The sequence below is a fragment of the Emiliania huxleyi genome (genome assembly GCF_000372725.1).
Source record: "Emiliania huxleyi CCMP1516 chromosome Unknown EMIHUscaffold_123, whole genome shotgun sequence".
NCBI classification, from domain to species: domain Eukaryota; phylum Haptophyta; order Isochrysidales; family Noelaerhabdaceae; genus Emiliania; species Emiliania huxleyi.
The window spans coordinates 345,620-360,816 of NW_005201360.1; the positions used below are offsets into that span (position 1 = coordinate 345,620).

Here is a 15,197-nt window from a genome sequence, read left to right on the forward strand (position 1 = left end):
GCCTGAGCGTGTAACTCGGAAAACGGAATTCCGAATTAGTTATTGCAGAAATTGGCGCGTTTAAACAAAAAAGAAGTTTCTCCGCCATGGAGTGTCGCGCCAGGCGGCAGGGGACCAGGACGCAGGTGGCAGGAGGGCTCCGTGTCGTGGGAGTGACGTTGTTCGTGTGACATCGCAGTCAGAGAGAGCCATCCGTGTTTTCCTTGTGGGTAAGGTACATCTCACCGCTCGCCACAATCATCACGCTTCGCCGATGTGAGAGAGAAAACGCGATTGTGTGCGTGAGCCTCGCTGCGCCACGGTTCCACCCTGTCAGGGCCTGTGTTGTTTAGATGCCCCGCTCCCCGCCCCCGCGCTCCGAGACGAAAACTCTCGAAAAAAGCGCTGGACGCTCTTTGCACGCGCTACGAGAAGGTACCTAATAAAATTAACCGTATACCCAGACTTGTCCGGCATATGCGCGCCATATCGTCCACCGATGGTTAGGCGGTGACACGGATCAGCTGCATTGGCCGTGGGCCCGGCAGCGCGGTCACCTCGACCACGAGCCCAGCATCACGTGCCACGGCCTCAAACTGCTGCCCGTCGGTGGCGGTGACACGTTCGTGATGCACCGGTTCGATAAACACCGCGAACGGCTCCTTGTCCCCGCTGCCTCCGGCATCGTTGGCGAGCAACGCGTGCTGCAAAAAGGCCACCAGAGGGCCGTGCTCAGTGCCGTGGTATAGCACATCGGTGGCGAGGACCGCGTCGAACTCGGTCGCTGCCGGCCACTGCTCGGGCTGCTGCCAATCTGAACCGGATTAGAGGAGGGAAGATGGCTCACGACGGGGAATCGACGGGCTGCGGGAGGCATTTAACGCACCAAGCGGTCGTGCCGACACTTTCGCCAACCCGTTCTCCTTTGCCGATTGCTCCGCCAGCATCAACGCCTCCAAGTCGTGGTCCGTTAGCGTCACCGATGAGGGAGCCGCGCTCATAGCCACTGACATTCCCGCGAGACCGAGCCCTGAGCCGAGCTCAAGCACTCGTTTGTCTGTGAAGTCGAGCCCCAGCCGAGCCAAGCGAGGCCCGCCGGTTGCGAGCAGCTCGGCGAGCGCCACAGAACTTGGCCACACAATATCGCCCACCCTGGAGGTGCCGTCTGCCACCGCGCGTTCGAATGCCTCCGGGTCAAGCACGTAGCTCGGAACATGCACCACCAGGCCGGCGGGTCCCACCGGGGTCTTGACCGATTTCCGAGCATTGGATGCATTGGATGTGGAAAGATGTAGCTGCTCCGCCGCCGCTACCGCCGCCACCGCCTCGAGCCGAGTCCGACTCATCCGTCCCACTACCCGCCCGAACTTGTCCAAGCGGAACATAGTGTTATGACCACAATCGGCCGATCGCCCCGCCCTCCCCGCGCGTGTTCTCCAGCTGCTTCCACCGCAGCCTGCCGTCGTCCCCCCCTGAGGCGATACGTGTTGACAATCGGTCGCACAAGTGGGGGGGCCGTCCCAAAAAGTTTTATTTTATTCTTAGCGCGGGTCCCTAGTGGCGACGAGTACCCGGAGGTGGACTGCACAGGGTTTGCGTTGGGGTCTTGCGACACCGATTTTTTCAGTCATAACTTTTTCTTACTTAGTACTTTTGTGGTGTGCGCCCAGCCCTGCCTAAGGCGTTCCCTCGCCGCCACGATCGAATTCTTTTTTACGGGGGCATGTTAAAGTGCCCGCCGCCATCCCGACGCGCCGTTGACCCAAAGGGGCGTCGCGGGTCCACCGCTCGCCTCAAAGTGAGACGGCCGACATGCGCCTAAGCCTGATCAAGATCGCATGCCGGCACGCTCTCATCCATTAGACGAATGCCATGCGATGCGCGACATTGAGGCATCGCTGGGCCGTGGAGCTGTTCGACGTGGCTCCGTGTCTGGTTCAGAGAGCTCGGAGCGGCGTCGCAGCCGCAACGCCGACACGGCTCGCTCACAGGCTGGCAAGGGGAAGGACCGCGCGAGGACGCGCTCCGCTCTTCAGAACAACAGGCGCCATGATTGTAAAACACCAGCATGGTTAGCATGACCCATGTGCGTCACGCGAATGAGCTCGGATGAAGTATATGAAGAGTCGCACACACGCTCGAATGATTGCTGCTGCCGGGTCTGCGGCCTCCGCAGCCTCCGTGTCGCATCGAGCCACAATGGCCAAGCGGACGGACACCCAGGCATGTCACCACCACCCCGGCACTACTAGGCACGGCTATTGGCTGCTGCTCATCCTCTTCCTTTGCGGGCCTTTGGGCACGCTCCTGTTCTTTGTGTTGCTCCCTCCTGACACCCACAGCACCGATGAGACGGGGCCATATGAGTTGGGCACCAAGATCGTGCACCTAGCACTGGCGGGAAGCTCGAGGCGCGCGCGGTACGTGCTTGACGAGTACACTCGGCATCCGAATCAAGATGGCACACAAACAGTTCGTCGGCCTCTCCGTCCCCTCGGAGGAGGTTGTGTACGTGATTCGCGGTGCGGTCTGGCAGTGCCCGGCGGATGCGCACGTGTCGGTCGACGAGCTCGCAAAGCACTCCCAGCAGCCATGCAGCGCGAGTCTACCCGGCGTGCAGGAGGCGCTCGGCACGCGCCTGCCGCTCCGTGTGTCGTCCGAGGGTTGCGGCAAGTGGATGCCGGTCGAGTACCGCATGTGCGCAAGCTTGCCGGAGCCGCCGGAGCGCGAGCGCGACACGGTTAGCTTTAGCATCGAGCTCGAGGGCGGGCAGTTCTACGCGCAGCGCTTTCGCACGACGCTGCGCGTCCTGGACAATGGTTGCCGGCAGGGAGCCTTCTTTCACATGCAGGAGTGGAAGAAGCTGTGGGATTTCTCTTCCCACGGCGTCGACCCGCTCGAGCTGAGCCCGGGCACAGACCCGCCCTCCTTTCTGCCCTCCTTTACCATCTCCACCGACGGGGTGGCCCTCTTGACTTGAGAGTGTGATAGCGCGATTACGTAGTGTGTAGCACATGCGTGAGTGTGACGGAGCTGCGTGGGTTTTGAGGAGATAGTACAGGTGTCCGCTGCGGAGCGGAAAGAAGAAACGTTTACCGCGCCGGGCGCGACCCACACAAAACTCACAGACGACAGAGCACTCTCTCTCCGGGCAGACCTCTGCTCTCTCGGATTAGAGCTGTCAAACGCGTTAAGAGCTGAACAGTGTTGCTAGTGTTAACAGTAACAACAGAACAACAGTGGGGCTCCCCAACAACAGTAGCTAACGTTAGGCCAGCTGAACAACAATAAGGAAGGCCTGGCAGTGACCCACGACGATCTCCAGCGTCCAGTGCGGGTAATACCCGAAATACCTGGAAAAACCCAGGTATTTTCGGGTTTTACCCGGGTTTTTGGCATTTTCTGCTTGCTGACCACTGAACAACAGTAACAACAGTAACAAACAGTAACAGCTTGGGCTGGGGAGAACACTTGAACAACGTTGAGGATTTTCAGCCAACAATAGTGCAACTGTTAGGCCCAAAGTTAACGTTTGACAGCTCTACTCTCTCGGTTCCATTTTTTTTTTACCCACATCTCTCAGATGCGGTGTCCAACGTCCGTTTTATTTATTCTCTCGTGCGTTCTTGGAAGTTGTGTGACATCCTTTCACCTCCTGCTCTCGTATGTCACATGGCTGTGTGTGTCTCGTGTCTGGGTTTCTATGCCTGAGTGTGCGCGGTGTATGTCACTGTCCGCAGTGTGCACAGTGGGTGTGTTGGTGCGATATTTGGATTTTTGAGTCGATTTCCACTATTATTTGTTTATTTACCCACTCGCGGTGCGTACTATCGCTTACTCGGCCCTCTTCGACCCCTGGACTGGTAGGTGTTATGGCCAAGGTAGAAGGCGCGGGCGTGTGGCGAGCCGCGCCGCCGAGCAGCGTGCGCGTGCCGCAGCCCGATCGTCGGCGGCGGCGGTGCAAGCTCGCCTAGCAGCGCGCGCAGGAGGGGCGGGTCGACGCTCACGGCGAGGTGCGGTGCGTGCAATGCCGATCCTGCTTGGGACGACCGCTCGATCGGCACCTCCTCGCACCTCAACGCAGTCTGCCCGTCCACGGTGCACCGGAGCAGCCCGAGCCGCCAGCCCGCGAGGCTCACGCACACACGGGCGCCCCCAACCAGGGGCGGCGGCGGCGGCGGCGGCGGCACACATGGTGGTGCCGGCGTGCCGAGTTTTCGGCCGCGCCTCAAGCTCGCTGCCAGCCGGCGCATAGCGCGTTGCGAGCCGCGTGCGGCGGAACCGTTGGCGGCGGCCCAGCCCGCAGGCAGCAGCGTGCCAGGGGTGTAGAGCACCTCGAGAACGCCTCTCTGCCCCCAGTTGGCACTCACCAGCCGGGAGACGCAGCGGCCACCGCTGGGCCAGCCAACGACGTGGATGCGGAGAGGTGTAAACTCCGCCCCGCCGGCACCGGCATGCAGCTCCCGCGCCGCAGATGCAACCCTGGATGGTGGCGGCGTCGCCCCCGCTGCTGCTGGTGAGGCCGCACCAGGTTGTCGGCAGACGGAAGCGCGCAATGAGCGCGGAGCGGCGCTGTTGCCACCGAGGCAGAGAAGGAGTAGAGCTGCGCGGGGTACTGCCGAGGCCGCTGCTGGCGCGGGGTCGGCTGAGCGATTGGAGAGCGGCGGCAGCGGCGGCATCGATGGCAGCGCAGTGAGGATCGGCGACTCGCACGGAGGGGATGCTCCTGTGTGTGGCTGCGGGTCGGTGATGGCGACGGCGACGGCGACGGCGTGCGCTTCCACCGCCCTGACGGCGGCGGCGGCGGCGGTGGCAAGCGCCTCGGCGGCCGAAGCGGGCTGTCGCGGCTGGGGGGAGGGGAGGAGAGACGACGCGTACAGCAAGCCAAGAGGCACCTCGCACACGCCCGCCGCCGCGCCACCCGCGCCCATACCCATACCGACGTCGACGTCCCCGCCCGCGCTGGCGCCCGTGTTACCGGCGGCGCCGGCAGCTTCGCCCACCCCGTTGCCTGCCGCCCCGTTGCCTGCTTTCCCCTCGCCTGCTTTCCCCTTGCCTGCAGGAACCTTGCCTGCTAGCCCGTTGCCTGCAGGCCCGTTGGTGGCAAGGGCCCTGGAGGAGGATCTCATCCGGACAGGGGCGTCCAAGTACGCCTCGACCACAAGCGAGAGCCACCGCCCGCCCTCCTCGCGGGACGAGGCGCCTCCTGATCCTTCTCTGCCACCGCCGCCGCCCGTGAGCTGTGCAACCGTGTTGAGGAGCAGCCTCCAGAAAAGGCCACCGCTGGTCGGCTCCGCGTCGCACGATAGCGATGGCGCACGCATCCGGACGCGCTTCAGCAGAGGAGTCGCGGCGAGCGGCGCAGCGGCGGCGACAGCAACGTTAGCGGTGGCAGCGGTGGCAGCAGTGTCCACTGCAGCCGCCGCGGCCGCAGGGCTGAGCAGGACTGCAGGAGCGGACCACACGCGCAAGTCGGAGGAGGAGGCTGCAAGCACAATGTCGCTTTCGCTCTCACCGCCGCCGCCCGTCCGATTGATGAGAGCGTCGCCCCGCCGAGCGCCGCCCGCAGCCGCCGCTGCTGCTGCATCCTCCCGGTCAGAGGTGGAGACCCACGCAACGGCACACCACCCGCCCGCGTGGCAGCAAATCGAGCGCTCTCGCGCGACCGCTGCGCCGGCCGGCAGCACGAGGCCTCGCTCGGCGACCAGCTGAACCGAGTATAGGGGCCGGCTGCCAACGCCGTGCACCAACAGCGAGGCCACGATTGGCCCAGCCGCATTCCTCGCGGGCTTGCCGGCAGGTGGCCCGTGCGGCACGTGGAGGAGGAGGATCGAGCCGCCAGCGGGCGGGTTCGCCAACGCCAGCGCCGCGCCGATGGCGGCACCGAAGAAGAGCAGCGGCATTGTGGACGCCAGCCGTTCCCGACAACCAAACCTGGGCGTGTCCACGCTGCCGGAGCTCGAGATGCGAGCGAAGGTCGGCGTGGAGAGCCCCTCCGGGCGAGACATGGGCGTGTTGCCCCGACGGCGTTCGCGTTGCCCGTCCCGTAAAATTAGTGCGAAGTTAAATGAATTCAGGAGCCCCGCACCGCATGCGCCGCCTCCCCTTCGCCCTGCAAAATCCTGCGGCTGCGCTCGACAGCGAAAGACGCGAGAGAGTCCGTGTCTCGCCGGCCGGGCGGCGCGCCGCGAACGACCGCAGGAGGAGAGCGGCCCGTCGCCGTTGCTATTTCGAGAGCCACCCGCAGCACTCACAAGGCCTCCGCTCCGCTCTCCGGCTGCGGCTGCTGGCCGACCCGCGGGTCGTTCGGGTGGTTGCTCTTGTTGAGGATCTGCATCACCGAATAGAGGCTGATCGCCTTGTCGTCGAGGCTGCCCGTCACTCGGTTCGGAGCGGGTCCCTTGCCGTCGCGTCCGTTGTGCGGCGTGCCGTGGATGGTGAGGTTGATCAGCAACTCCAGATTTATGCGCTTGAGGAACTGCTTCTGACTCACGAGAGGAATGGCGCGGGCGATGACGTAGAGGCCGACCTAAGAATGAACCACAATTCAGGGACTTGAAGTACGGTGGGGGGAGCAGCGACGGCACCTTGACGTCCAGGCGGGACACGTCCAGACCCTGCTCAGCGGCTTCTGCGTACAGCAACGCCGCGAAGTCCGGCACGCGGTTGTTCTGCATGAACTCGTCCGATCCGTAAACGATACCGTCCGCATCGGTCAGGCGGATATCGTCCGGTCCGCTGTGCTGCTCGCGCAGATTTGCTGGCCGCACGCGCACTTGCTCGCCACTCGCGACGATGCGGACGCCACAGCGCCCACCAGAAACAGAGTCGAGCACCTCGGCCTCGCACCCGTTCAGATCGCTGCGAGAGCTGAGGCCATGCACGCGAACCACGGCGCCAGGGTACATGAGATGAGCGGCAAGCGGCACACCACAATCACTCAGAGGATTTTGTGTTTTTTTCTGTTTTTGTTTTTTATTTCGCACCGAGAGTTAGCTCGTGCGTTCTGCTGCTAGGGGAAACCCGGAGCGCGGTACTATCACTAGGAGACCCGTGTTAACTGTGAGGCCCTGCGACCGCGCCCCCCACAGCGCACAGGGCTATAGAGGGCTCTCTCTTGCCCGCAACCCGTCGTCCGTCGAGCGTGTGAGTGAGAGAGAGAGATTTTTAGCAATACCAAACAACTCTAACATTTTTTGTGTGAGTGAGTGAGTGAGTGAGTTGACACACACACACCGTCGAGCAACCGCCGATGCCGATCCCAATCCCGTCTGGCTAACTCCACTCGTGTGGAGGGTGCGCTTCTTAGCTCCCCGTTCCCCGGTCTCCTGTGTGGGGCGGTGCGGCAAAACGATATGAAACACTGCACTCCGCAAGTGCTCCAAGACCAAGTATTTCAGGGAAACTCACGACAGTTGGAGAAGACGGCTTACGATTTTTTTACTATCGAACAGTACCCAACCACATCACACGCTTCAAAGTGTCGTGCTTCTACGACGACACGCGCCCACGGTCACTCACGCGTCACGGTCCCCATGGGCCGCCCCATCCTCCGCGTCTGAGCTCAGTCGCACATGACGGCGCGCATCGCAGGGACAGCAGCGGCGAGCGCCTCGGGCCGCAGCAGCATCAGCAGCAGCTGGCCACCGCCCGGCAGCCCGCCACGCACCAGCGAGACCGCCTCCGCCCCCTCGGCGAGCAGCTCCTCCTCGACGCGCGCGAAGGAGGCGCGGCCGAGCAGCGAGGACAGCGAGGACCCCGCGGCACGCTTCTGCTTCTTGCTCCGCTTGCCGCCGCCGCCGCCGCCGCTGCCTCCGCCGCTGCCGCCGGCTCCGCCGCTGCCGCCGGCTCCGCCGCTCTCCGCGCCCGCCTGCGCGTCCAGCGTGACGTGCGCGAGCAGAACGAGCCACTCGAAAGTGAGCGAAGCGCGCTCGGCGGCGGGCTCGGCCTGTAGAGAGCAGGAGCGTGTGGGCGCGCGAACCAACAGAGGCGCGGGCAGGCTCGGCGGCGGGCGAGGCGTTTGCGGCCGCCCAGCCGAGGTCGAGGTGGAGCGACTCTACTGCGTGCGGGACGAGCTGGACGGGCGTGTTGACCTGCACCGACGGGGCCGAGGCGTGGGAGGGGAGAGGCCGACATGTGACATCATAATGCAATGTAACATACCATCCGCTCCGAGAGGAGGAGGCCGACGTTGGCGCCTCCGGACGGAGCGAGCAGGCCTGTCGGAGGAGGGGGGGGGGGGGGGGGGGAGGAATTAAGAAAGGGGCAAACCCCATTTTTTTTTTTGGGGGGGGGGGGGTTTTTTCATTCCTTCCAACCGTTTCCCCAAGGGGCCCTCCTCCACCCGATTCCAGCCGAAAAAGGTTATTCCCCTGCGGGGAAAAAAAGGGGGGTTTCCCCAACGTTAGGGACCAGCGCCCCGGCCGCTAGCTCGCCGCCTTCCGACCGACGGGCAATCATCTCGGGCCATCTCGGGCACTCATCTCGGGTCAATCTCGGTCAATCTCGGGCTGGTTGCCACCTTCCGACGGACGGGTCGGCCCGGTGCCTCTGCAGGCTAACCTGTGGGGGTCGGGGGGCTGGGGGAGGTCAGGGTGCGAGAATGGTCGTGAGAGGGAGGGGAGGCGAGGAGAGGCGGGGAGGAGGGGCGAGGGGAGAGGAGGGAATGTCTGCTCTCGCGTAGGGCCGCCCCCGGTTCGAGAGGCCGGCGGCGGCTGGATTTGAGGGGAGCGGCTCAGTGTTGCACAAGGCGTAGCCGCGGCGGGCGTCTTGGCTGCGCGCCGCCACGGCTTAAAGATTGTGCACGGTGTGGTGGGAAGGCGTGGCGCGCGTGCGGCGGACGGGCCGCGCAGGAGTGTGCGCGAACGCTGGGCTGCCTCAGTGCCCGATGCTCTCTGCCATGGTGTGTGGCGGGTTCAAGCGCCGGTCAGGTTCTGCCCTATCGGGTGCTGGTCCTCACAGGCAGAGGGAGAAGAGGAGGAGAGCGCGGCAAGGGGCCAGGCACGGTCTCTCCGGGCGACTCTATCTCTCTCAGCCGCACCGCCGAGAGGAAGCCGAAGAGGGCGCCGTCTGCCTTGATCATTGTACCAACCTCAACCTGGTTGGCGACCGTGGCGGCGAGGCCGGCGGCGTCGGCGCCCGTCGCGGTGCAGAGCGATCCGCCCGCGAGGAGGGAGCGCACGTACGGCGTGTCCTCCTCCGCCGGGTCCGTGAAGATAAACTCGACCTGCAACTCCTTCTCGGCTCCGTCGGCCTGCGCCATCTCGAGATCCGCCTCGTCGCTGCTGTCACCGCTATCCTCAGCCTCGTCCTCGCCGCCCGAGACCTCCTCGTCGTTGGATCCCGCCGCCGCTGCCTCAGCCGCGGCCTCCGCCTCCGCCGTGTCGCGCTTGCGCCGCGGCATCGTGGTTGGGGCGAACGACTTTTTTTCTATGGATGCCTGCTCAAGGTGGTCGCGATGGCAAGCGATGACGAGGGATTCGCACTCAGCGTGACGAGCAAGCTCAGGGAGTTTACGGCGCTCGGATACCCTTCGCACGTGCTTAATGGGGCGATCGGGCGCACGTTTGCTCGGACGAAAGACGAGCGGCTCCTACGAGCAAGAATATGTTCGCACTGGTGAAGGCCAGGCGAGCCAAAAAAAGACAAAAAGACTCATCTAAGCATGTCGGAGAACCGTCCAAAGGCGGGTGCAGTCGACCAAGGGACATGATCTGTCGACAGCACGAATTTGTGATGGGACACCATCGGGACCCAACAGTGCGATACTTGGCTATCGCACTGTTGACGTACCGGCGGCTAAGGCCGAGTAGCCGGTGTTCACAGAGCTCTGTGAACACCGGCCGGAGATTTTTTCTCTCGACGTTTCTTCTGCGAAGAAACGTTCAAACACTCGGTGTCGAAACACCTCTCCGACGCGCTCGACTATAGTCTATCCGCCTTATTCGCTTTCGAGTGTGTGTGTGTGTGCCAAGGGCTTATGCTCTGTCGAGACGTGAGGCGCCTGCGCCCAGGAGGGGAGGGCGCATGCGTAACGACGCTGCTAGAGATGCCTTTCGGGGCCCAGAGATAAAACTTCTGATGCCATGCGTGACCTAGATCCTAGTAGTGTCCCCAGCTATGGGCGTGTCCACGTTGGAGCCAGGTGTGGTGTGGATGCGAGAATAGCTCCGCCGTTCATGGAGGCAACCGATGCGAGTCGACTGGTGTGTGTCGTCGTGGTTTCGTATCAAGAATACTCACTCACACACCATGGTCCATGCGCTCTCCTCTCCTTCTCCTTCCAAAATCTTGCTCACCCGCTGTCCTCGTCCCATCCCTCGTATGTGTCTATTTTCTTTATTTTGGGGGGGCGGGCCCGTGTCGTGCGAAAGAAGAATTTTGCGCGCTTTTACACTTAGCACGCTGCACGGGAAAAAAAACATCTCCGTACTGGGCGCGCACCACTGGCACTAAACCAGAGGTACACTGCGAAACTGCTGCGCGCAAAAAGAGACGACATGGTGATGGATGATTCGAATAGATGATGGTGGGGGCTTTTGTGTTTTCACTTCCTAGCTTCTTTCTTTAAAAAGAGCCACATACTGAAGAATAATGGAGGAGCCAGATTTTTGCGCGCTCCCTGTGTCGGTCCCTAGCCACTTAGTGGTACGTGACGACTGTGTACGGGCTAGATTGTGTTCCGTCGCGAAGCAGACAGGTGCACGTAATACTCTCTTCCTGGGTCTGAGCGTGCCGGCCACCGCCTCGATGCCTCGCCAGCAGGGTCACACCGCCGCAGCGTTTCTGCGAGGGAGCTCCTCCCTTCACATTGCGGCTGCGCCCCGGGCTCCAACCCCGACTGCCCCCCCGCTGCGCGGACGAGGGGAGCGACGCGACTGGCCAGCCGCTCGAGCCCTCTGCGTTTGCGTAGCATACGTCGAAGGGCCGGGCTGAGCTCGACCACCGCAGGCACCTCCGCCACGGGCAAACAGAGCAGGGAGCACGTCTCCGCTGCGATGGCGGTGACGCGCGCCTACTCGCGCACAAGCGGGGTGGATCCGGAGACGGGGGACGGTGGTGGCAAAGTCGGCGAGGAAGCGGGCGGGTATTGGGCGGGAAGGACGGCGGCCCAGCGCACCGGCGCGGCGGGCGAGTAGCCCGCTAGCACGACCTCCTCTCCAAGGAAAGGCGAGGCGGACGCCTCTGTGAGCGTCCACGCGGAGTCGGCTCCGTCTGCGGCCGTCCGGGACATGGCGACCGTGCCCGCTACGAGGATCGAGAAGCAAGCCGGTGCTGCGCCGGCGGCCTGCAGCTGCTGACCAGAGGTGACCTCGTAAAAGGCGAAGCGGCCGGCGAGCTCGAGGAGGTCCGAAGGGGAGGCCTCGCCAAAGAGGGGCGATGCGCTGCGGCGCAGCATCGCCGCAATCTCGAGCGCCTCCGCCCTGCGCCCGCTCCCGTGCCAGAAGAGCGCCTCTCTCACGGGTGCACACGCCTGTGCACGGCCGGTGTGGCTGTGGACAGGTGTCGGGTGGTGGAGCAGTGGCGAGGTATCGGCTGGGGAGCTGGTAAGGTGTCAGCCGGTGGGACAGTGGTAAGGCATTGGAGCCATGGTTTTGGAGGGGGCCGGCTGACCTCGAGATCTGGCCTGCTCACGCCAAGTAGCCACGTTCGCTCGGCCGCCATCGCCACGCACTGTCTTTTAATGGGGCAGCCACGCGGCCGCAGCACCAACGCCGCGTGGCCGATCAGGTCGCCCGGTTTGCACACCGATACATCGCGTGTCGCCTCCTCGCCCTCCATGCTAGGCTGTCGTTGCCGCAATTCGATCGAGCCGGAGGCGATGATGTAGAAGGCCGACGCCGGCGCCCGCTCCCGCCACAGCACGTCGTACCTGCAGTGAATGTGGTGGGAGTGGCGACCGGTGGTAGGGCCAGTTTTCGCGCTTGTCTTTTCTGAGAGGCGTTTACCTCTGCAGGAGTCGCGGCCGCATGAGCCGCGCGAGGGCGTTCAAGGCGGAGTCTCGCCAGGCTGAAAAGAGAGGGTCGTCGCGGAGGGACGCGAGCGTCGCTGCCACGCCTGCGTCGAGGCCGGCCGCCGCCTCCGAATCCGCGGGCTGGCGCAGGAGCGACGAGCTGCTTCGAGGGCGGATGAGATGGGGCTGGTGCCGGGCGGACCGCATGCAGGCAGCTTCCCCACATGCGACCGGCGGACAGGGCGGAGGCCGACGGTCCCGCCGGGCGTGCTCGTCCGGCGCGCGGGGAGCCCGCTTTGCCACCGAGCGCAGAGAGGGCGCCGAAGCGGAGGGCCGCATTGCTGCCGCATTGCTGCTGCCAGCTGGTTCCGCCTCGTTGTACTGCAGAGGCCGCCGCGACACCTCATCGAGGAGGTTGCGCAAATAGCGCTGCGAGGAGAGTAGGTGCAGGCTTCGCAGCAGCGAGCCTTCCGCCTCGGCCCCCGACACATGCATGTTCGTTACATTGAGCGATCCGAAAAGACAGGAGAGAGGATTCACAGATATTACCAGCTCCGGGAGGGGGCGTTCTGGATTAAGGGGAAACCCGGTACACGGAGCTAACCCTCGGAGTCCAGTGTTTACTTAGAGTTCTTTATGGCCCCTTCCCTGCGAACACGAACGCGCACCCCTAGGGGGGTCAGTCAGGGCTTTCTTGCTCGTACGTAGCCCGTCCCCGAGCATCCGGCCCGCTGGGAGCGCTGCTTAGCGCCCTGGCCCTGGGTGTGAGGTTGCCAACTGCACTCCAAGCTCCCCTCGAGCGTTCACTTTTCACACTTCTCACTTGTCGGGATGTGGCGAGCTCGAGGTGGCGAGGTCGAGGTGGCGAGGGGTGCTCACCGTTTTCGGACCGTGACATCATCTCCCGCCAGCAAAAAACGAGTGCAGGGGGAAATCTCTTACGTTCCACGTATCATGCCTCAAATCGGGCCGTGCGCTACGCCGCAAGCCGCATGCGCATGAGCCACCATCGGTCCCATTTATGTCACTCTGATCTCTTCCAGGCGCTCCACATCCAGCCTTCAGGACACACACACACCCACGGACACACGCCATCGATGCAGTGTAGAGGCTACCCCGGCTATCGAGGGGTTGCGGAGCCAGGGGGGAAACGGGAAACCCCCAAATCCCCCATGCCGCGAAACTCCGCCCCATCTCCGGCCACCAAACCAGAGCGCGCGTGGCGAGGCTCCGGCCAAGAGACGCCTCTCAGCCCATGCTCGCGAGGTTAACGCCGGGGATCATGTGGTCGTCCGGGTGCTCGTCGTAGCTCTGCTGCAGGAAGACGAGGCCCGACTTGTACGCCTGCCGCGCGAGGAGGGGGGCGGACGCGCTGGAGGCCGGGGCCAAGCCGAGCAGCCTGGGGGCACGGAAAGGCAACCCGCGACAAAGAAAGACCGCGCGGCGCTGGAGGCCGGGCCGAGAGTGCTCTCGAGGGGGGAGGCTAGGGGGGAGGCTAGGGGGGGAGGCTAGGGGGGGAGGCTAGGGGGGGAGGCTAGGGGGGGAGGCTAGGGGGGGAGGGTTAGGCCCCGGGGGCACGCCTCCACACCGCCGTGGACCATGCCTCCGGTCGGGTCCTTCTCGCCGACCTTTGCGTCCCAATTCTCCATCGCCTGCACGCCGGTCGGGTCCTTCTTCGCGTCCGAGAGCAGCCCGCCCACGTCGCCCTGGCTCAGGTGCGCCAGCGCCGGGTTCCCTACGGCTCGAGGCACAAGGCAAGGTCCCAGGGACGCTCCTCCGAGGCTCACGTTGCGCCGCTCCCGTCCGGGGCTGCCACTCTGCTCGGCGAAGTCGCCCAGCGCCTCGCCGCCGCCCTGCACGGCGCCCCCCATGCCGCCCCCCATGCCGCCCCCCATGCCGCCCATGCCGCCGCCGCCCCCCTGCCCGCCAGCCCCAGCAGGGCGGACCGGGCGGTAGCCGCCCCCCGGGCGGCCTCTGCCCCGGCCTCCGCCTACGTGCGGGATGCCTCCGCGGCCTCCGCGGCCTGCGCGCCCGCCGCGGCCCGCCGCGGCCGCCGCCCCCCTGCCCCGCCCTATGCCGTAGCCCGGCGCCGCGGGCCGGACGTACGCCACCGGCCGGACCGCCGGGTATGCGGCGGCGGGGTATGCGGCGGGGTATGCGGCGGGGTATGCGCCGGCGGGGTATGCGCCGGCGGGGTATGCGCCGGCGGGGTATGCGCCGGGGTAGGCAGCGGCGGCGGGATTGGCTGCGCCTTGAGGGAAGGGCGGCGGCGGAGGCGGAGGCGGCGGGCGCGGCGGCGGAGGCGGCGGCGGAGGCGGAGGCGGCGGGCGCGGCGGCGGCGGCGGCGGCGGCGGCGGAGGCGGCGAGGGTGGCGGCGGCGGCGGCGGCAACGGCGGAGGCGGAGGCGCAGGGGTGGGTGGCGGAGGCGGGGGCGAGATGAAAGGGTCTCCGGCCTGGCCAAAGAAAGCGCCATGCTGCTGGTAGTGGTGCTGTGAGGGACGGTGCTGCTGATACGAGCTCTGCTGGTTGTTCGGCGCGTAGCCCTGCTGCTGGTAGTACGTCTGCGGCTCTCCCCAGCCCTGAGGCTTCGACCATGCATCATACCGACTACCGCCGTAGTTCACGCCACCAGACGTAACCTGATAGTCATCGGCAAAGCCCTGGCGCGAGCGCGTTTCGTTCTGGCGGCTGGGCGATGCCGAGTCGGCGGCTGACGGAAGGAAGAACGCAGGCAGGCCCTCGAATATCCTAGACTGGCTGTCCGTGGAGGCAAGGAGGACGGAACTAACGAAGAGCGCACACATGCCAGCGAGGAACGTTCTCCCAGTACCGGAGCACTCGCGGCGCGCGGAGCGCTGCAGCAGCGGGACGCCCGGCGAAGTGTCCATCCGCCAGCGAGGAGGCACCTCGGGGACCGGCACCGTGTGTGTGTGTGTCGGCAAGGGGCAAGAGGGGGAGGGCTTCCGCCTCTATTGTCGGCGCCCGAAAAAGAATCTACAGGCGGGGCGTTCTAGAATCTAGACATCCGGTCGCGCCACCGCGGCTGCGGGGCTGATAGAGCAGGCCGGCTGCGGCTCCTGATGTACCTCCGCTTTTGGGTGGCGGTCGCGCGCTGCCGACGGCGCTCGCCGGCGCTACGGCGCTCGCGGCGCGCTCGTGGCGTTCAGGGCGGCTCGCACACGCACACGCACACGCACACACACACACACACACACACAGACACACACACACACACACACACACACACACACACACACACACACAC

At 64.9% G+C, this 15,197-nt stretch overlaps 3 protein-coding genes across 3 annotated transcripts; all 3 read right to left on the reverse strand.

Moving 5' to 3' along the window:
* Positions 1–482: 482 nt before the first annotated feature.
* EMIHUDRAFT_225283 (hypothetical protein) lies at positions 483–1,364 on the reverse strand (the record flags this gene model as incomplete). The annotated part of the gene is made up of 2 exons (XM_005790068.1): positions 483–793; positions 866–1,364. 2 exons carry the CDS (start codon positions 1,362–1,364, stop codon positions 483–485), a joined length of 810 nt encoding a protein of 269 aa, XP_005790125.1.
* Positions 1,365–7,399: 6,035 nt separating this feature from the next.
* On the reverse strand, positions 7,400–12,427 carry EMIHUDRAFT_467008 (hypothetical protein; the record flags this gene model as incomplete). Its single annotated transcript, XM_005790069.1, has 10 exons — positions 7,400–7,927; positions 7,998–8,072; positions 8,143–8,201; positions 8,500–8,541; positions 9,020–9,418; positions 9,518–9,571; positions 10,934–10,993; positions 11,099–11,452; positions 11,593–11,851; positions 12,135–12,427. The coding sequence occupies 9 exons, from the start codon at positions 12,425–12,427 to the stop codon at positions 8,036–8,038; spliced, it is 1,557 nt and encodes a 518-aa protein (XP_005790126.1). The 3' UTR covers positions 7,400–7,927; positions 7,998–8,035.
* A 428-nt stretch (positions 12,428–12,855) lies between these two features.
* On the reverse strand, positions 12,856–14,902 carry EMIHUDRAFT_440334 (Hypothetical protein). Its single transcript, XM_005790070.1, has 4 exons — positions 14,098–14,902; positions 13,746–14,073; positions 13,513–13,667; positions 12,856–13,276 (listed from the first exon to the last, which is right to left on the reverse strand). Exons 1-4 carry the CDS (start codon positions 14,818–14,820, stop codon positions 13,181–13,183), a joined length of 1,302 nt encoding a protein of 433 aa, XP_005790127.1. The 5' UTR covers positions 14,821–14,902; the 3' UTR covers positions 12,856–13,180.
* Positions 14,903–15,197: the final 295 nt, after the last annotated feature.

Bases quoted from the DNA above. Each gene is read 5' to 3' on its own strand.
- EMIHUDRAFT_440334 (XM_005790070.1), bottom strand. From the start codon at position 14,820: ATGGACACTTCGCCGGGCGTCCCGCTGCTGCAGCGCTCCGCGCGCCGC. The intron at 13,668-13,745 runs GCAGCCCCGGAC...CTCGAGCCGTAG, and splicing joins CGACTTCGCCGAGCAGAGTG to GGAACCCGGCGCTGGCGCAC. The intron at 13,277-13,512 runs GCGTGCCCCCGG...CTCGCGCGGCAG, and splicing joins TGGTCCACGGCGGTGTGGAG to GCGTACAAGTCGGGCCTCGT.